The 21,877-nt window shown below is 42.3% G+C and overlaps 1 protein-coding gene across 1 annotated transcript in view; it reads right to left on the bottom strand.

The window, feature by feature from the left end:
- The window catches only part of LOC309562228 (putative ferric-chelate reductase 1), a gene marked incomplete at both ends in the record, with an annotated part of 31,672 nt that extends 15,235 nt beyond the window's left edge, over window positions 1-16,437 (bottom strand). Inside the window, 3 exons of the mRNA XM_082266352.1 lie at window positions 5,548-5,763; window positions 15,029-15,043; window positions 16,419-16,437. Of these exons, the coding sequence (XP_082122478.1) occupies window positions 5,548-5,763; window positions 15,029-15,043; window positions 16,419-16,437 (250 nt within the window). The remainder of the gene's footprint in view (window positions 1-5,547; window positions 5,764-15,028; window positions 15,044-16,418) is intronic.
- Window positions 16,438-21,877: the final 5,440 nt, after the last annotated feature.

The raw sequence follows: 21,877 nt of genomic DNA, 5'->3' as shown, positions 1-21,877 counted from the left end.
CTGCTTGTTTAGCTTAGAAAGTCTTGTCTAAACTAGACAAACCGCTTCTTCCTGTTCTTCACCAACAACACTCCTTCCTTTTATCTGAATTTGCTAAGCTGTCTTTCACTTCCTGAAAAGGTTTTCGGTCTTTCTTAGACAGACATGCCTAGAACTGTCCAGCCCCACCCCCTTCCGTCCTAATGTTGACAAGAACATGATCTCCTCCTGTCTTCATAGCTTTGTTTAGGCTAGCAGCTTTTCCTCGGGGGGGGGGGGGCACAATATATGAAAGAAATAAGGTGCAAAGGAGCATTCATTTTTGAAAGTTTAGAAGGATACAGATTCATTTCTATTGCTCATTACATGTGAGAAATGAGTTTTAGGTTCAGTTTCCACTAGTGCGACTTGTCATTCGACTCTGGACACATAAAGTCGCATGGCAAGTCACAGCCCATTGATTTCAATGGCATCCATTCCCATCTATACCACTTTGAAAATCAGCGACTTTGAAAAGGTGCCTGCACTACTTTGATGCGACTTTGATCCAGAAAGTGTAAAGTTGGTTCAAAGCTGCACTCAAAGTCGCATCAAAGTCGCACTCTAAATCGCACAACCTAAGAGACGCACTAGTGGAAATGTAGCCACTAGGCTAGAGTGTGAATTTGGAGTGTGAATTTGATGCAACTTTATGTGTCTCTGGATAAAAGTTGCATCAAAGTAGTGAAGGTTTTCAAGGTTGCTGATTTTCAAAGTCGCATAGATGGAAATGGGTGCTATTAAAATCAATAGGCTGTGACTTATCAAGCGATTTTCTTTGTCCAAAGTCGCATGACAAGTCGCATTAGTGGAAATGTAGCTTTAGTCTACATTTCCACTATTACGATTTAGAATGTGACTTTGATGTGACATTGATCCAGATTTACACTCTCTGGATCAAATGTGCATCAAAAGTTGCATCAAAGTAGTGCAGGTACCTTTTCAAAGTTGCTGATTTTCAAAGATGCATATATGGGAACTGGTGCCATTGAAATTAATGGATTGGGACTTGTCATGTGACTTTGTCAAGTCACACTAGTGGAAATGTAGACTTAGTGCGGTTGCCTGTACAATGATCATTGTAGACTGTGAGCTGAGACCCCAGAGCACTTCCAGCTACCTTGACAGTCCCCCCCCCCCCTCCCTTCCTGTGTCCAGCTTCCTTCTCCTATGGTAGTCTTCATTGAAAGCCCTGCACAGCTATACTGTATATGTGCCCCTTTACTGATGAGAGAACACTGGGCGGGACCTATGATCAGCTCCACCCATTCTGAATATGCCCACTGGCTATATAGGAACAGTGCCCCTCCTTGGAAGTGATGTTGCTAGCTTTCAGTAACCACACCCACTTGCTGCTCTCAGCAGGAAGAGGGATTGAAGTCATGTGACAGCACTGAAAACTGCAAAATAAAGGTAGAAAAAATGGGATTTTTTTATTTTGAGACATAAGGCTGAACTCCGCTCACATTGTTGATTGCAGGGGAGAATTTAAAGTATTGGGCTGGACTTCTGCTTTATTGATCTTTTTTTATTTTTGTTTTGTTCCTCTGTTTTAACCTGGTGATATGACTAATTACACACCTCCAGTATTAGAGTGCCCCCACTCTGCACTAAGCAGAGCACAGGGTCTCTGCAGACAGCATCAAATGAAATTTGAAAATGTGTTACTGGCCAGATCACCAGGTAAAAATAGAAGGAAACAAAACCTAAGGCTCCATGCTCACTGTTCTAAAAATGACTACTTCTACAGGAGTTTTGTGTTTTGCCTGTAGAAGAAGCTCAATGTTACCCTTTGTGTCCATGCACATTAAGACGATTAGAGGCATATTTGAAACTCACTAGTTAGATCCAGGAAAAAAACTCCTTTTGGTTTGCATTTCTGATTGGACCTTTCTGGCAGAAAAAAAAACCTCAAAACTCTCCTAAACTCGCCTAAACTATATACAAAAAAGTGGGGTCCCCCAAAGTTCTGTCCTGGGACCAATCCTGTTTAATTTATTCATAAATGATCTAGAGGAGGGGGTATCGAGTACAATCTCGGTATTTGCGGATGATACTAAACTAAGCATGCCAATATCTTCTATGCAGGATGTGGAAACCTTACAAGCGGACCTGAACCAAGTAATGGGGTGGGCAACTACATGGCAGATGAGGTTTAATGTTAAGAAATGTAAAGTAATGTACTTTGGCGTCAGAAACACAAAAGCAAGCTATTCACTAGGGGGGGGGGGGGGACCTCTGGGTGAGTCTAGGATGGAAAAGGACCTGGGGGTACTGGTAGACAACAGGCTTGGCAGTGGCATGCAATGCCAAGCCGCTGCAAGCAAAGCCAACAGAATACTTGCATGTACAAAAAAGGGGAATCACTCCAGAAATAAAGAGATTATTCTCCCACTCTACAAGACTCTGGTCCGGCCACATCTGGAGTATGCTGTCCAGTTCTGGGCACCGGTCCTCAGGAAGGCTGTGCGTGAACCGGAGAGAGTCCAGAGAAGGGAAACAAAAATGATTAGGGGAATGGAGGACATCAGCTATGGGGAAAGACTACAAGCACTGAACTTATTCTCTCTGGAGAAGAGACGCTTGAGGGGGGATATGATATCAATGTAAAAATACTGTACTGGCGACCCTAGCATAAGGAACAACATTTTCAGAGAAAGGGAATACAATAAGACACGTGGCCACTCACTAAAACTAGAGGAAAAACGGTTTAACCTTAAAATACGTAAGGCGTTCTTTACTGTCAGAGCAGTAAGGGTGTGGAATTCGCTTCCACAAGCAGTCGTATCAGCAGGGAGCATCGATAGTTTAAAAAAACTATTAGATGGGCACCTTAAAGACCACAACAGGGGTATACAATGCACGGTTAACAGCAAACACACACACATCATAGGTTGAACTGGATGGACTGGTGTCTTTTTTGCAGCCACCATATCTAATGATTGGTAAGCTGCAATATATTACATGACTGGCTTTGTGTTAATACATACCCCCTCAACCATCCCGGATTTGCTGGGACCGTCCTGGGATTGCAAGTAAATCCTGGCATCCTGTGAAGCCCGGCTGGAGTCCCAGAGACCAGTACCTATTTATTTATTACAGGCATCTCACAGATGCGCACTGTAGCCGATTATTAGGGAACCTCCCCCCGCACCTCCCACACACTAACCTCTTGTAGGGAGCCCGAGTATGCCTCAGCCCGCCTCTAGAGAAGATGTCATGAATGCAGGCTGAAAACATCGCAGGAGATGGACAAACTTTGAGACCCGCCCACCTGTTGCTGATTGGAGGCAAGGGCTGGAGGTGGGGACTGGCCTTTAAACCCAGGCAGCAAAACATAACTCCGGCCCCGCCCACCTGCTGCCAATCTGAGAGCAGGGAACTGAGTTTCAGCAACTTTCCACTGACTGGATTGGAGAGGACTGGGGGTGAGGATGGCCTATTCAACACCCTTCAAGCAGAGGAAGTAGGTGTGTTTGTGACTGTGTATATGTGTGTGTGTGTGTGTGTGTGTGTGTGTGTGTGTGTGTGTGTGTGTGTGTGTGTGTGTGTGTGTATGAGGTTGTATGGGTCTGTATGTGAGAGTGTGTGAGCATGTCTGTGTGTCTTTCTGTATGTGTTGCACAGCCAAATAATAAATAATGTGAACCCACCATAAATTCAATAAAATACATAATATACTGTAACTACCACCATAAATATAAAGTGCAAAACCCATAAAGTGAAGTGTAATTTTTCATGCAGTACTGCACTTGGTTGTTTTTTCATCATCTACAAATTTTCATGAACTTCTTCAATCACCTATTTATTGATATATTTATATTTTATGAACTTTCCAAATCACTTATTTATGGATGTATTTATTACACTTCACTTTATACAATATCAATTTTGTACTTTATATTTATTTGTTGTTTATGGTTGTAGTTACATTATGTATTTTATCGAATTTATGGTCTTCTTTGTATTATTGTGTGTAGATACAGTGAGTGCTGCCGTCATTTGTTGATATTTTTTGTGATTTCTGTTATTCACACTTTAGCACAGGATATGTTCCCCTATTTTGTTATATGTACACTTGGAGGAGGGATTTGGCAGGGCTGGTAGTAAGAGGATATGTGCTGGAGGGCAGCTTTTGGAGGGGAGAGGACTTGTGCTAGAAGGGGGGGGGGGTTGGATTTGAAATCCCCCCACCCCCACCTTCTAGCACAAATCCTTTCCCCTCCTAAAGAGCCCCCCTTCACATATCTGCCCCCCCCTCCTTCTAGCACAAGTCCACTCCCCTCCTAGATCACTCCCAGCACATATCTAACCCCCCCCCCCTCCACCCCACCTTCTAGCACAAGTCCTCTCTCTTCCCAAAGCATCCCCCCAGCACATATCTAAAGCCTGGGTTTTGGTTTAACCATGCCCTTTAAGCCCCTCCAACTGTGAAATTCGACCACACCCACTTTTTGCCACAGCACTCATAGTGCGCCGCAAGTCTCTGCCTCCCTCAAGTGTCCCTCATTCTCAAGTCTGAAAGTTGGGAGGTATGTTAATAGAACTTTCATTTCCTACTTTTAAAAGCATGCCCTTTGTCAACACGGTGATAGAATTACTTTAAACAGTATGATATGCAATGCAGTTCCCCTTTCCTTTATAAATTATTAATGACTGGCACTTTACTTTAAAGTTTACATTTAAAGTGGTTGTTAAGGCAGTGCTCAAAATCTCTGGCAGCCTCTCCGCTAGGATATTATGTAGTATATAGTGTATGTAGTTTTTTTTTTATTTTTCTTCTAAAACTTCTTCTCCCAGATCAGCAGTCACGTGACCGCCCATCGCTCTCTTCCTCTGATGTATTTACTACAAAGGGAGGTCACGTGACTGGCCATCGCTCTCTTCCTCTGATGTATTTACTTCAAAGGGAGGTCACGTGACCGGCCATCGCTCTCTTCCTCTGATGTATGTACCACGGAGGAAGGGGCCGATATCTCCCTCTGATATCTGCCAGGCGGTCACGTGACCTCCCTCTGTAGTACATACATCAGAGGAAGAGAGTGATGGGCAATTACATGACCGCTCATCGGCCAGAAGAAATAAGGTGTTTAGAAGAATTTTAAAAAACGACATACACTATATACTACATGTTATCCTAGCAGAGGGGCTGGCAGTGATTGTGAGCTGTAATTTTTGCACTGCTCAAAACCATGCTAGAAGGGGAGGGGAGGAGCGGCTCACACACAGAGCTGACGGGAGGGGGAAGGAGGACAGAGGAGGACACAGGAGAGCAGAGGGAAGAGCTGGAGATGATGGAGGCACGTAAACTGACCATGGTGTCAGGGATCAGCAGCCATGATAAACCATGGTCCGTTTACAGGGGGGAGGGCAGAACAGGCAGGATCAACCAGGTATTTTAGGTTATAGAAGGGGGCCAAATTACACAGCACAAGGGCTGTTCTGTTATTCATGCTTTAAAGGAGCAGGATCCATTTTATTTATTCATTTATTTATTTATTTTTAAGGTAACAAACGCTTTAACATTACCTGAGATTTGTTCTCCGGCACTGTAAGTGGTTTTAGAAACAGTCAAACTATAGGGGGCACTGGAGGTCTGAGCGGAAGCTCCATGCTCAGGAAACATTGTAGCACATGCTACCTCGACTTTTCCATCTGGATAGGCATTAATGGAGCCATAAAAACAGAAAATAAGCAGGATGGTGATACCATGAGCTGAAGCTGAAATATCCATCTGCGTGAAGTCTGAAACATTGAGAATGAACATTAAGAATCCTTACAAGTATTATCTTACATGGGCAGATGTGTAGAAGTGTACAAAAAACCTTTCAGACACTGTATATAAAACATCAGTTGAAGCAGTTATGTATTTACTAAAAATGTTTAATACTACTAGTATAAGTATCTGATACCTACCTGGGTATCCGCCTCTTGCAGTCTCCTGTACATCAGCAGTTAGATAGGGTGAGGGATGGTCAGCTTCTTTAGGTGCCAACCAAGCATGTTGATAGGAAACAAGCTGATAGGAGGAGAGAGCACAGTGATGTCTCATTTTTCTGTATCTGCTCTTTCACTGTCCAGTCACAGACTGGGTGCAAGAAGGTGACCAGGTTGGAACTGCAGCAGACAGAAGTCATGGCACCTACCCCCACACTATTTTTTCTAAATTGTTTGCCTTTTTTTGTAAACCATTTGTAATGTCCCATTGAGAAATAAAAAAAAAAAAAGCTTGTCCTCTGTCCTCTCCTCTCAAAATGCATGCCAGATCCCCAGGTATGCAACCTGGGCATAGGGAAGGGGGTGTCAGAAAGCATGCAACCACCCCTCTCCTGAACTCTTCCAGGTCACATGCCTTTAACACTGGGAGGATACCTTGCAAGGCAGCAGTAAAGCTTCCCTCCTTGAAAGACACCTTGTCTCCATCTAGATAGGGACAAGGACCGACTCCTAACATCCAGTCCCCCAAAATAAATATAGGAGTCTGTCGGCGGAGGGGGGGGGGGGTTATCAGAATCTGGAAACTCTTAAAATAAGGGGCCTTCCAGATTTCTACCTCCGCTATGTGACTGGGAAGGGGTACATAGTATGCCTTGTTATAGATGGAAAAAAGATAACACTATGCTAGTGTATCTCCCCGCGCCTCGGGAAAGGTTTTAAATAGATAAAAGATAAAAATATATATAAAATTGTGTGTATAGTTTGTGAGATATAAATATAAAAATATAAATTATATATTGTGTGGCAGCAGCTATAGATTAAAAAAAATGAGAGAAAAATAACCTAGGCTGTATACAGCGCTTGCCGCAAAAAGAGTGATGAGCGGTGTCTTCTGTATAAATACTAGCCAGTGCGCAGTGCCTTCCTACCTTTTGAAAACGTCACAGGAAGTGAAGAAGCGCATCAAGGTTGTGTAACGCACGTCAGCACGCTACGCACCACGTGAAACGCACGCCGGAACACTCCGCTCACCACTCTGCTAGGAGGTGTTTGTAAGCGGTTTCTTTGCCTGCAAACTTGGAGTTGAGTCTTTCTTCGCTCCGATTTTTATGAATATTTGATGAATAGACTTTTAAAATGATTAAGTACTATCTGGAACCTTTCTTTTAACTCATATCCTGAGGATCGAGATCGGGTAAGGAAGAACCTAACCTGTATCCCACCAGGACCATCCAAAAAGGGGATCCCTAATCCGGCCTGAACGGCCTCCAAGCGCTGTAGGTCCTAGTGCTATACAGCACATAGGACCCAATAATTCTGGTAAGTCATTCATTTTTACCACAAGCCACAGGAAAAGAGGAATCCAAGTCACGAAAGTCACAAACTTTTATTTATTGAGCACGAAGCACTTTGCACCTGATCACCACCTGAAAATACTTATTTATTGAATTTTACATTTATTTTATTCACATATATTGATCACCACTGGAAAAGACTTATTTATCTATTTATCAATTTCTTGGAACTTTTCATTAATCTTCATATGCTTAATTGATTTGTATTTTCACTTATACTGTAAAGATAAGTTTTCAATATTGTTCACATACATTAAGTTAATTGTTTTCTTTTGCGGCAATCGCTGTATATAGCCTAGGCTATTTTTCTGTCATGCCTTTTTATACATTCATAAAAAAATAAAATAAAAAACATATCAATTAGAAAAGTAAAAAAATATAGAAACCCCAGAAAAAGACTTCTATGGGAAAAAAAAGAAAGAACGAACAATGTCCCTAATATAAATCAAATGTCAATTACATCATCCTGCATTGTAGGTCCAGTATCAATCAAAATGAGCGATACCTAATGATTTGCCACCACTCCAAATCTTATCCTTCCACTTCTCCTGTCGCAAATGTGAGTTCATCTGTGCCACAGGGATGTACACAACAGTGTTGAGGAACCTGTGTGATGTCAGGGACCTATTATGGTTGTGACCCTATTTAGTCAATTATTTCACCAGGATTCCTGCCACCTTACAATTTTAAGCAAGCTGGCAAGTCTCTATCATTTTGTGGTGTCAGTGATACCACCAATCAATGACAGCTGGAGGTTGAGGTGATGGGCGCATTGGCTAGATCTCGCCAGTTTGTTGACCCATTTTCTAAACCGAGAAACCTAAAGATCATCCTTACTACTAACCACAAATACTGGGGGTGTTATAAATGTTAATGACACCAATGCATGGGATTATAATTGTGGCTACTGACACCAATGCTGAAGACTACTTTCGCATCTACTGACAGCAATGCTGGGGGGTATTTTTACATCCACTGACATCAATGCTTTGGGTTACTATTACAGTCAGTGTGACTACCTACACCAATGTTGAAGGTTATTATAGTATCCACTCACACCAGTACTGGGGGTTATTTTTGCAGCCACTGACACCTGACACTAAAATGGGGAGGCTATTATTATGGTCAGTCACAAATGCAGGGGGTCGTTATTGCTCTAACTAACATCACTGCTGGGGGTATTATTACTGACACCGACAATGGGGGTTACTTTTGTTGTGGAATCTTTTCCTATTTCAGGTATAAATACCTGACACCTATTAGCCAGTGATACCAAATCAGATATGTAGCTACATAGAGATCAGCAAGAGTCAGTAGTTTGAATCAATGTGATCTGAGTTTATTATTCTGCGTTTGAGATTAAATATACAATATGACGTATGGAAAATAGGTTGTATCAAGATATTATTTGACCAATCAAAAGTTAGTAAAAAGTTTGGCAAGCCTAGGGTTAAAAGTCTATATTTCGGTGTTCGCAGTTTTGAAAAGGTTTTTTCCGTCAAAGATATCAAAGACATATACTGTATATATCTCTTGTCGTCCAGACAGTGTTCCTCGTTCTCCAAGGAGGGGGGTTTTTTGTTGCAAAATATATTTTTATCGCTTTTTGCAGGGTTGCATGTTGCATAGACATGAAATAATGAGAAAGAGAAAAGATTAATATTACATGCCATCTGTGTCTTAGCAGCCATCTTTCCACCTCATTATACTTCCACTTTTTTCTGTGTACCCCCAGACCCTATTTTGTCTAAAAATCAAGGAACCTATGCCATTATACAAGCCATATGCCATCAAACCTTATTAACTATGCTTTTGGGCAATGTCCACAGGTGTTCAGTGGGAGGTGCACTACATGAGCATGTTCTTATTCTCAATATCTTCAAGGTGTGCTTCCTATGTATTTTCAAATATCTGCAACTAAAATGAAGGATCCCATCATACAATCATTTCTGTGTTTTTTATGAGGAATAGTGGGAAAAAGCATGCTGCAAGCACCTGTCTGCTAGCTTATCATAGAAAAAAAAGTGTCATTGTACAGAATGTCTAATTGCTTCTACCCATGACACACCTAGGCAACTGGTTTCTGCTGATGCCCCAAAGACATTAGGTCATCATCTAATCTCTATAGACACCTGAAGTACATGCATACAGTATATCCCTTTATGAAGCATTAGAAATGATTGGTTTGGGTGTCATTCTGTTTCATTCAGTCTTAACAAGCAGAGGAAGCAATTGTTCATATTACATCTCTAGGGAAAACACATACACCTGCTTTGTCATCTACTGTATGGGATGAATCATACAAAAGAAAAGTGAAATGTGCTAAATCTGTTTATAGCATGATTAACCTAAAAACATTTTTTTTTTATATATTTTTACAGCATATAACTCCTTGTTTGGACTACAGTAATGGAAGCCCTGAGTACATATAGCACACACACTATATAAACATTATGTAACCTGACCATAAATGCTTGTTGCCACAGTATACAGGCTAACATAGCAACAGTGGATTTTATTCCACAGAGTAAATGCTTTAGTCAAGCGATGAGCTTCGGGGGCCGGGTCACACATATGCAACGTCAGACATCGCATGTGATTTGCACCGCACCGCTATGAAAAATCCCATGCGATGCCTGTGCCATGCCTATTCAGCCATGCAGATTGCATGGCTAAATTTGCATCGCATATGGACCAAAGTCGCACCAGAATCAGATTGCATGTTCACACCTATTCCTGTCTAAACCGACAGTTCGCACTGCGATATGAAAACTAATCTGGGGGGATCGTTAACTTTGTATTGACACTCCCAGCAGTTCGCATAGGGCAGTGTGAACTGCCTCCGAGTCGGTGCGATGTGGGATCCCCGCAGGGCATTTGCAGGGTTCCCGCATCGCACCAATGTAAATCGGCAATTAATCATTTTGACAATGCTTAATAGAACTACAGGAATTACAATTTCAGACTACACATAGGTTCTATAAGTAGCAGAACTTCTAAAAAACTGAAGATTAGTAGAAAAAAAGAGTCCACACATGGTTGCTCATTTATACATGGTTAAGTATGAAAATTTAAAAATGAAAAAGGAAAAAAGGTAAAAAAAAAGTGTAGCAATACCCCCCAAACGGCTACTGATAGGTGATTATTGAATGTAGTAAAAATACAGTCAGTGCGCAGATCTTGATAACGGCAGCACAATGATGGTGATGACCAGAATTCTTTTTCTGATCATGTAGAGGCTGCCTGCACTCACCCAATAGGGACTCCATGCACTCTGACCAAGTACCCAGTCTAGAGGAAGTAGTTTAAGTTTTTTTATTATTTTTTTTTTTTTAGTTTGAGTTTTTAACCACTTCTGGACTGGAAAGGTTTTGCCCCCTTAATAATCAGGCCATTTTTTGCGATTCGGCGCTGTGTTACTTTAATGGACAATTGCGCGGTTGTGCGATGCTGTACCCAAATAAAATTGATGTCCTTTTTTTTCCCACAAATAGCACTTTCTTTTGGAGGTTTTTAATCACCTGTGCGATTTTTATTTTTTGCGCTATAAATAAAAAAAGAGCGACAATTACGAGAAAAAAAAACAAGATCGGACCCCTGACTGACATTTTTTACACTTTTGTGGGGACCAGTAACATTACTACAGTAATCATGGCTAATAATATGCACTGTTACTGTAATAAGGACACTGGCAGGGAGGGGGTTAACCCAGGGTTGAGCAAAGGGTTAAGTGTGAGCCTAGGGGAGTGTTTTCTAACTGTATGGGGGAGGTACTTCTGGAATTAACACAGAGACCTGTAAACCTAGATAGGAGGATCACAGGCTCTCTGCGTTAATTTCAGAGAGAACAACGGTCAGCTGTGTTTACAACAACAGATCGTCGTTCTCTCTCAGCAGGGAGCAATCGCAGGTGCCTGGCAGCAATTGTGGCCACCAGTCCCATGGATCAGCTTCCCTGCTTCCTAATGGAGAGCTCCCGCGAACGTACGTACTTATACGTCGATTCGCGCAGCCGAACCAGCCTGCCGCAGTATATCTGTGGTAGGTGGTCAGCAAGTGGTTAATGCTAAAAAACTTGAAACTCGGGAAGGGTATAGAACATGGGATACTTCAATCAAGGTTAGCTCCAAAGAAGAAAAAACTAACTTCTCTGTCCTGAAGAGCACTTCCTGACCAGAGACTGGAGGGAATGGCCAAATCAGGAACACTGTGGGAGTTGTACCCTGTAAAAGTTATATTGGCTTTCATATCCTTAAAGCATGAAACGTCACCTGGATCAGCATACCTGTCCTTTATTCATGAGTCCACCAAATAGCTGCCCAGACTTAGCTTCCTATTGCCTTCTAGTGAAATGTTAGTAGTCTGGATCCCCAAAAGTGCCCTAAGGGTGCCTTCTTAGTTGCAGGTATGGGCCCCCCGGCTCTGCTACAGCGGGGACTCTGATGAGCATTAATATAGATCGGCATCCAAGCCTTGAAGAGATAACAGCTTCCCCAGCTGGTGAATCTCCTAGGCCAGGTGTGTAGGGCAGTTCACCCAGTGAATGGTGGACCCCAGTCAGGTATCTGGATCCAGAAGCATAGACCAGAGAGCAAACACATGGCCTGCCAAAATCATGCCCCCCTATCATGCTCCAGTGGCCTGAACCTTCTACTGGGATGGCTGGAGGAAATACAAATATTCATAACTCAGCCTGGCAGGGAAACTCCATACTATAACCACACCTACTGACAACAGTGAGAAACCACAACCTTGCTGAGCTTAGGGAGAAACCAAATGCACACCTATACAAATCAAAAACTGGGCTGACTACATACCAGCAAAAACTGTAATTTTCTTATCACTTAGCAATTTATCTAAGAGGGTGCTACAAAAGCATATACCGCATTTCTTTTGAAGTCCTTGCCTGTAGCAAACTGTTTAGAAAATGATCATCAAGTTGATTTTTTAAAGAGAAAAGTAAACACTGTTAGAATCTTAGAAAATATCTGAACTTACTGTATATATACAAAGGGAGATGCATGGGCAGTATCAATAAAACACAGTAAGATAGTAAATAGCAGATATCAACATGAAAATAATTTTATGGTAGTGTAGAGGAGAGCAAAGAGATCAGTGATGGAGCTAAGCTGTTCAAAGTGAATCTAAACAAGATTGTGGAAAGAGCTAAGCATGAATCTTGGCATTTTAATGTGTACTGTTCTAATGAGTGATCATTCTACAAACATGCATCTGGTGAAGAGCCATGAAGAGAAACCTGCAGACAGGCCTGGACTGACCATAGACAAACCAGGTACTTGCCTGCTGGCCTGGGGCAGCATGTCCATGTGGGGTCCAAGGCAGCTGGGCTGCTCTTTGAGCCAGCGCCGCTCACCCGGCCTCTTCACAGCCACCCACCGGTGACTAGTTGAAGATATGAGAGAACCAATATTTTAACCCTTACACCCTTGACCATGAAGGGGGGATGAGACTAAAAGAGACAGCTGCAGCAGACACCATATATATATATATAGCTATATATATATATAGCTATATATATATATATATACACTGTGTATCAGTAAGAAAAAACTTTTTTAACAGACAGCCGAAGTTTCAGTGGGAGAACAAAACCACCCACCAAAATATGAAATGCCTATTAAAAGGTTTTTTCTATTTGATATTCCTTGTACTATGTCCAATGCTTATAGCATTGGACATAGTACAAGGTACATTTATAAACTTCCTGATATTTAAGGGGTTAAAACAAGTTCACGACTGCTGCTGCAGCCATGAGATTGGTATGTATTCTAAAGCCAGGGATGACCTTTCAGGTAAAAGTGATCTGTCTGGCTCTAGAGAGTTTTATGAGCTCTTAAGGTGTGCCCACCCGCTCCCACCTTTTACTGGCACCCACAGGAGGTTCCCAGACTCTGCCATTTCTACCGAGAGCTCAGATCATAGTAAGCGGTTGTGACAGTGATAGCAGGAGGCAGTCAGGGAACATCCATACCCCGATCCCCCCGGGGGTATGGCTGGAAGCAATATGTATTACTTTACTTCCAGGTTCAGAGCTGTCATTCCCCAGCTAAAATAGCCAGGGTAGTAGCTGATCATGCACAGTCTGTGCTTTGTTAGCTGCAGTGGAGGGCAGGGGAAACATTGGCGGTTTAATAGACCCCCAATGTTTCCATAAAGAGGACCTGTCACTTGCCCATGGTATCACATATGTCACTTGTTAGCGCCATTGTGATTGCAATAAAGTTAAATTAAGAAAAATTTGCTACATTTGCAAAAAAAGTGTACACAACAAAATAAAAAAAAAATTAATACAAATCGTTTTAACATTTAAAAGCACTCCTGTCACCCTGTATACACCCCAAAGCAAACGCAGTGTTGGGCACGCACTTGAATGTCAACATAAATTGCTCCACTTATGTGAGTTATAACTGTGAACGTTGTTCTGAGCGCCATTATTGTAGGACCACAATACATGGTTAACTCTAAATCTAAAGTATGACCTATGAAGAATATGGGTAGCATTTTTTGGGGTTTTTTTTTTTGCAATTTTACAAGCACATGCAATTTTAATGTGTGACATTTTTGGTGACGCAACCCTATCTTTAATATGTGATAAAAAAAAGTGCATCAGCCCCCGTTCACACTAAGGCGACCTGTGAGGCGACCTGGTCGCCTCACAGGTCGCCGTAGGTCGCCTTCCATAGGGAAGCTGCGGACCCGTTCTAATAGGAGCGACACAAGTCGCTCCGACTTAGAAAAAGGGTCCGGAGCTTCTTTGGGGCGACCCGGAGGCGACCGCCATAGACTTCAATGTTATGAAGTCCGTGGCGGCCGTTCCGAGGTCGCAGTGCGCTGCTCGCACCGCGACCTCGGAGGTCGCCCCCCCGAAGTCGGATCGCCCCTATGTGAACGGGACCTAATAGTGTGTTTGTTTGTATAAAAATTCATTTTAGTGTATCTTTCCTTAAAAAAACTATGTGTTTGATAAACAGATGCTCAAATATTCTGCAACATAAAACAATTGCAACTGCTTCTGTTTTATTCTCAAGAGTTCAGGACATTCTGTATATAATTGTTTGGGGATTTAAAGTAATTTCTAGCAAAAAAAAAAAAAGAAATTTCATATTTTAACATGTTTGCAAACGATTTGAAAATGCCTTAGTGGACAAGAGCAGAAATGTGTTATGTGTGTTATAATAGATTTTCATATAAATATATATATATATATATATATATATATATATATATATATATACATACACATCTATAATAAATAGTGCACTCTTTAAGACTGGATAATTAAACATACAAAACATTTTAGACAAAATAAGTGCATTTAACAATTTTGTAATAATGTTAATTAGTTTCGTAATAATGTTTCGCTAAGTGCTAAAAAAAAATGTACTCTTCTATATAGATGTAAATGTCACAGTAGTAGGTTCCCAGGTCCCATAAATCATTGTAATTGTCTGTAATTATCTGTGATGTTCTCTGCATATACTATGCTGTAGGTAGCACACTTACCTGTAATCACAGAAGCACAGCTGCTCTTAGTACAGGTAGACTGTTCCTCTGCTCACAGTTCAGTGACTGTATCGCACACACAAGCACACACTGAGCAGACGTTAATAGTCGTCACAGGGAGGCACCTGGGAATATATGTTCTAGTGACCATAGATATATCAGCTTACAGCATTCTTTCAGCCTATACAACTTACAGTTAACTGCCAATCCTGAAAAATAAACCATATAAGTGAAAGTAATAAGAAAATATTGTACAACAAGCTAACTCACAATAACATATGGTATTTTAATACTACATATTATTACTGCTAACACTATTAACAATAAAAAATAACAATAGAACAATAGGGGCAAAACAACAAAGAATTAATCAGGTTACAGAAAGTTTTTGTCAGCCTTCTGACCCAAGAGGTAGATTTATTTTTTATAATACATTGCTTAGATTCCGTGTTGGGACACGTTTTTAAAATGACAAATCAGTTGACCGATCATTCTCCCCTATTTTATTATGGAATGCCAACTGTATCTTTGCCGGATCATAAAACAAATTGGAGCAACATTTGACCACATTGGGATTTTCTTAGGCTGAGTTTACACTGGCATTAAAAATGCCCCTCAAAAACCTATGCACAAGATACAATAGACAGTTTTACACTATCAAAACGTGAAGCGTTAGCGTCACATTGCATCAAAATTAAAGCCTCATGCCAAGTCTGGAGGCGTTTGAAGTCTTTCAACGCCTCTCATTCAAGTCTATGGTAATGCTTCCCAAATGCTCTGGCAGGCAGTGGCGGGGCGTTAAGATTACCCTATTAACTGTAATGGAATAGGTGTTTGTAAAGCAGTTTTACCACGCCTTAACGCTCGTCAAACGCTTTAGAACTGCCCATAGGGCGTTTGGGGAACATTTTTAACTCCTCAATAACACTTGTAAAACCCCTGTCTAACACCAATAATAAAGCACATTAAAGCGAGTCTAATGCCCATACTAACACTATAGGAGCAGGAACAAAAGGGGTGCCATACTAAGTGAAGCATATAAAAACAATGGTTTAATTAAAATGACAATTAGCAACTCACGAGATGGTGAAATAATAAGAGCATTTTCATGTAAAAACGTCCCAAAGCTTCTCCTGACTGTCCCGAGGTCGTGGCAGCTTGGCGTGCACGCTGTGTTCCCTGTTGTTGCCTGGATGAAAGCAGGATGTGGACGGACACCGCCATAACCAGGGTGGAACACAAGATGGCGCTGGGCCGGATGTGACGTCAACAAAACACTGCCTGATTAGAGAGATACGTGGTATATTCAGATAGAATTAGGGTATTTACCAAATTAGAATAAAAAAAGAGTTGATAGGTGGTGTTTAAGGTACGGGTCAACGCTATAGGGGAGCGTTTGTTAAGCGTTAGAAATTTAGTCAAGTGTGAACAAGCCCTTAGTGATCCTTTTGCAATGATATTTAAAACTCACCACATCTTCGTGGTCAACCTCAATAAGTGAGGATTATAACTAAGAATATGTGAAAGGGGGGCTCCTATAGCCCCCACTTTCCCATGGGATGGCGGAAGGGAACAAGAACCTACTAGGTTTAATGTCAGCCATCTTATCTTATCTGTTTGAAATCTGAGGCAGTGACCTTTTGACTCCTTATCCTCCTTAGCCCCCTTCCTGCTCTAATATCCCGCTCTTTCCCTGTATCTGGGGAGCTTAGGCTAGGTAGCTAGGCAGGTTCCAGTCTCCTCTAAAATTAGTGACGAATAAAGTCCCTTCCCGCCTTTTCTGCCCGCCCTAGTAGCCCACCAATACCTGAGTTTGGGGCTATTTAGGCAGGGTTTCGTGACCAGGGACTCCATCCCACAGGATAACTAATCACAGCATTCCTGTGCTTCTCCAGATGAGTCTTCTTAGGCAGCTGATTGAGCTGGCGGGCGAGGTCGGAGGCGATGACTGGATAAGAAGATACCTGGACTTGCCAAGGGAGAATGCTTGTGGAGCTCCGGTGGATTTTGCGTCTTCTTCAGCCATTTTGGAGGAAGCCGTGGTGGAAGTCGGGAGCCCGGAAGAAATTGTCATCGGGGACTTCAGCGCGTCACCTCCGGCGGATGCCATCATCAGTCACCGGGTCACGGAAGATGGACGGCTCGCATCACTTCCGGAGCGGACGGCTACACAAAGAGGAAGAGGACACCCAGGCGCCGGTACTGACCATCTGCCACCCGCTGCTTCCCCAACAGACCGGTCGAAGGAGCATCATCGCCGGGACGTTCAGCGGACGCTTTTCCCGAGGAGAGGAGCAGCACCCTGGTGGGTTCTAGGCCACCTAGTCGTCACTCGTCCGGCCATTATCAGACTGGAGGCAAGTCAGCTGCTGATCCTCAGAGCGTGGCTACAACTCAGGTCAGGCCCCATCCTTCTCCTTCTTCTCTGCAGGACTCACGGAGCGCTGTTCAAGCACCAGAGGGTCCCGGTCTATCCCCACATCAGCCCGTCCAGGGTGGTGAGTTTTCCACAGAATGATGAAATGTTTGAATTTTTTGTTAAGTTTTGTCAGAGTTGTCAATCCTTGAAAAATAATGTTAATCCTGCTTCAATTCCAGTTACCAATGTGTGGGCGCCATCTAGTGGCGTTTTAAGGAATGATGTCTCTTCAGTTTTTAACATGGCTATGGCACAAAATTTGCCTGAAAATTGCTTGAAAGAAGCTTTACCATGTGAAGTTTCTCCTCTGGGGTTTCATTTACCTGACACCTTAAAGGAGAAGATTTGGCAGGGAATGTATATTGATATTTTATCTTTATTACCATCTGCCAGGGAGTTTATTGCAAAGAATGATAGAAAGGATGAGGAAAGTGACAATTTATTCCAAAGTAAATTTTTAACTGGTTGCAGGCTTTCTGCATTTTTTCGTCCATTTTGTGTGAGAAATTCCCTGGTAGGAGTGTTGGTCTTTTCCATCACCTAGAAATTATTTTGGAAGCTTACAAAAGCTTTGGTGGCTTAGCATGGTTTAGTTACGATGTTGCATTTCGTCAAAAAATGGCTGTGCACCCTAATCTAAAATGGGGTACTAAAGACGTCGGCCTCTGGCTGGACCTTTTTCTGACCCAGAGACCAACTTTTCAAAAAGCAACAGCAGTGTCACAACAGCAGGCTCCTGGCCCATCAGGATATAAGAAGGGAATTTGTTTTAGCTACAATGATTCCCAGTGCAAATGGCCAGGTACCTGTAAGTACAGGCATGAATGCGCCTTCTGCACTGGGACTCACCCAGTCTCTAAATGCATTAAGAGGCTGGCTGGGGTCCAACAGTCAGGAAATATTCTTAAAGGCCCCAACCCCAGTGATATTGTCAGAAATGTTGCCTTGGCTCCAAGCATTTCCAGACAAATGGAAAGCGCAACTAATATCTGAAGGTTTTCAGTTTGGTTTTAGACTCCCTCGGTTCACTGGTATAGGTTGTAGTATTGTAAATAATTTAAAATCTGTAGATGGTATGTTTGATGTAGTCTTAGAAAAAAATTAATAAGGACGTTTTAGAAGGTAGGTATGTAGGTCCCTTTAGGTTTCCCCCATTTAGTAACTTTCGGATCTCGCCCATAGGAATTGTACAGAAAAAGGAGCCCAATTCCTATAGGCTGATTCATCACCTCTCATACCCCAGAGGAAATTCTCTTAATGATGAGATTAACGATGAGTCAGTGTCAGTTAGCTATGCTACATTTGAGGATGCCCTTGTTAAGATTAAAAGATTGGGTCAGGGTGCACTTTTAGCGAAAGTGGACATTAAAGCGGAGTTACGGCCACAAAATCGACATAGTCGATTTTGGTCCATCCGCTTGCTTTTGCTCACCTGTAAAATAAATGGATAGCTACGATTTTTTTTTTGTTTACTTACCTTGTTATTGAAGAAAAATATACTCACCTTTCTTCCACTTCCTCCCTCGGCGGCCGCGGCCCGCACCGTCACTTCCTCTTTGCATTGATTCCTGGGAGCTGAACGTCATCGCTCCCAGGAATCAATGCGCCGCGGCACCGGCCCCGCTCGTCACTTCCGGTGCGTCGCCGCATTCCCTGCTAAACAGCTTCTAGGCATGCCGGAAGTGAAGAGCGGGGCCGGTGCCGGCGCATTCTGGGAGAAGAGGACACGGAAGAGGACACAGAAGAGGACGCGCTGGCTTCAGCTGCCCACATCCGAGATGGCAGCGCTGGAGAAGAAATTTTAAAGGTAAGTATTTCTTCTTGCAGGTAAGTGCGACCCGGGACAGTTCAGAGGCTATCCATTGTGGAATGTACTAGCCCTGACTGTCCTGGGGGTATTTTTATTGAAACATTTTTTCGTGGCCGAAACTCCACTTTAATTCAGCTTTTAGACTACTTCCATTGCATCCCTCTTGTTTCAATTATTTTGGTATCTTTTTTGCAGATAGATTTTATTTTGACAGAAGTCTGCCCATGGGTTGTTCTCTTTCATGCTATTACTTTGAGTGTTTCTCCACTTTTGTTGAATGGGTTTTAGTTCAAGTGGTGGGCACTTCAAATGTGATACATTATCTTGATGACTTTTTATTCATGGGGGAGGCTGGCAGTACAGAGTGTGAATTTATCTTGAACACATTCTGTTTTATTTGTAAAAAGTTTGGGATCCCCCTAGCCAACTAAAAACTGTTCTGCCAAATAACTGTATCGAATTTTTAGGGATAACCATTGATTCGGTACTAATGGAATTCAGACTGCCGGTAGAGAAGATTCGCAAGTTGCGAGGTATGTTAATTCAGACTATTCGTAAGAAAAAGGTTTGCCTGGGTCTTCTCGCCTTTGCCTCTCGGATCATTACATAGGCAAGGTCTTTTCCAGGAGATTGTACCTAGCAATCTCAGGACTCAAGTCTCCTTCTGCTCATGTGAGAATCTCTCATGACATGAGGGAAGATTTGATGGTCTGGTTACAATTTCTCTTGCACTTCAACGGTAAGGCTATCTGGTAGTCTGATTTTGTCCTAGACAAAGATTTCCTTCTTTTCACTGACCCTGCAGGTTCGGTGGGCTTTGCCGCCATATGGCAGACCCATTGGTGCACAGAACGCTGGTGTGAATGTTGGAAAAGGTTTAATTATGTCAAAAATGTAGTTTTATTAGAACTATTCCCTATTGTAGTGGCTTTGGAAATCTGGGGGGGGGAATTTTTTCAAAATAGGCGTTTATTGGTCAGGACTGACAATAAAGGCGTTTTGTATGCTATTAACTGTTTGACTTCGAGATCCCTGCCAGTCATTGTCTTATTGAGATATCTAGTTTTTAAGTGCTTAGCACTTAAAATCTGGATTAAGGCTTCCTTTGTTCCTGGGAAAGACAATGATCTGGCGGACTCTCTGTCTCGGTTCCAGGTGGATCACTTTTTTCAGCTGCATCCAGAGGCAGACCCGGTGGGTATGTTCTGCCCAGCGCATCTTTGGGATCCGGTCTAGAGTTGGTGGTGGAGAATGTGAGGAATTCTTTAGCGCATAGGTCATGGTCGGGATACCAATCCGCCTTTTCTATGTGGCTGTCTTTCCTGGATTCTGTAAACAGTCCTCGATGATGCTTTTTCAGAAGAATTGGTTCTGTTGTTTTTAAATTTCTTATTTTCCAGGAATTATTTCTGGACACATGTAAACAAGATTTTGGCTGGTGTATCCTTTTTTAATAAATTGCATAATCGACCTTCTTGCTCCTCCTTTTTTCCGGTCCAACAGGCTATGACGGGTTACCGTAGGGTTAATTCGCAGGTCGACCAGACCCATTACCCTAGTTATTTTGCAGGATACGTGCAGGGTTTTAACCAAGGTTTGTTTCTCCCTCTATGAAGCTACTATGTTTAAGGCAGCTTTTTCTATGTTATTTTTTGCTGCGTTAAGAATATCAGAACTGATTCCAGTTAGTAATGTTTGTAGTTCGGGTTTATTATTTGCTAATGTTTATTGTTATGAGGTTAAACCAAGTATTTTTCTAAAACCGCCTAAAACTGATCAGTTAGGTTCAGGTCATTGGTGTCATCTTAACAAATATGACGGTTCCCCAGTATTCCTGGCAAATAAATATTTAGCTGTCAGGTCCGGTCAGCATGCCTTTTTCTTTGTACACGTGGATGGTAAATCTCTCACCAAATTCCAATTTGATTTCATTTTTAAAAAATATCTTCAGACCCTTGGCCTGGGCCAGATGCCTTGACATTCCTTTAGAATAGGTGCTGCAACAGAAGCAGCTAGGCTTGGTTTAGATGTCAGCATGATTAAAAAGCTGGGCAGATGGAGGTCTAACTGTTAAACTTCTTATGTTTGCCCTAACCTTGTCTCTTCTCCTTTCAGGTGAAAGGTACCAAGTCTGGATACTGGGTCACTCTTACATTTTCTGGGCGCAGCAAAGAGCAAGGAGAAGGATTTACTCTGAGAGTCTCGGATTAGATACATCAAAGTTTAAAATATCTTGGTTAAGTAAAAGAGGAATGTCCTGGTCTGAATTAATTCCTAGTTTGAATAGAATTTTTCTTACCTGGCCTCCCCCTGATATTTTAGCCATACACTTGGGTGGGAATGATGTTGGGAAATCTAAGACTTTGGACTTCATTTTGCAGACGAGAGACGATTTGCAGCAGGTAAAGTCGTCGTTTTTTCAGAGATAATTCAGAGGTTTATCTGGTCATCTAGGTCTTATTTGAGACCGCTGGGGAGAGTCAGGAAAATAATTAATAGAGCTTTAGAAAAATTATTTAAAAAGATTGATGTTCTTTCCTATAGGCACTCAGACCTGGAGGGTGGTATCCGTGGTCTATATAGAGATGACGAAGTCCACCTTTCCAGCATTGGTTTGGACATATTCAATGCCAACCTTGGTACCTGCATTGAACTGGCCGTGCTGCGGGGTGGTGACAGGCGATAAGGTCTCGTCTGTCTCAGTGCTGTATCTTGGCCTAGGCCAACAAGGCCCAGGCCTCGGGCGGCACTTTGCAGGTGGGGCAGCAAAAAAGCTGCACCCCGCACAAAAAAAAAAAAAGCCTCCTCCTGGCT

Source organism: Pelophylax lessonae (genome assembly GCF_965119305.1).
Source record: "Pelophylax lessonae genome assembly, chromosome: 8".
NCBI classification, from domain to species: domain Eukaryota; kingdom Metazoa; phylum Chordata; class Amphibia; order Anura; family Ranidae; genus Pelophylax; species Pelophylax lessonae.
This window is presented reverse-complemented; position numbering and strand designations above follow the sequence as displayed.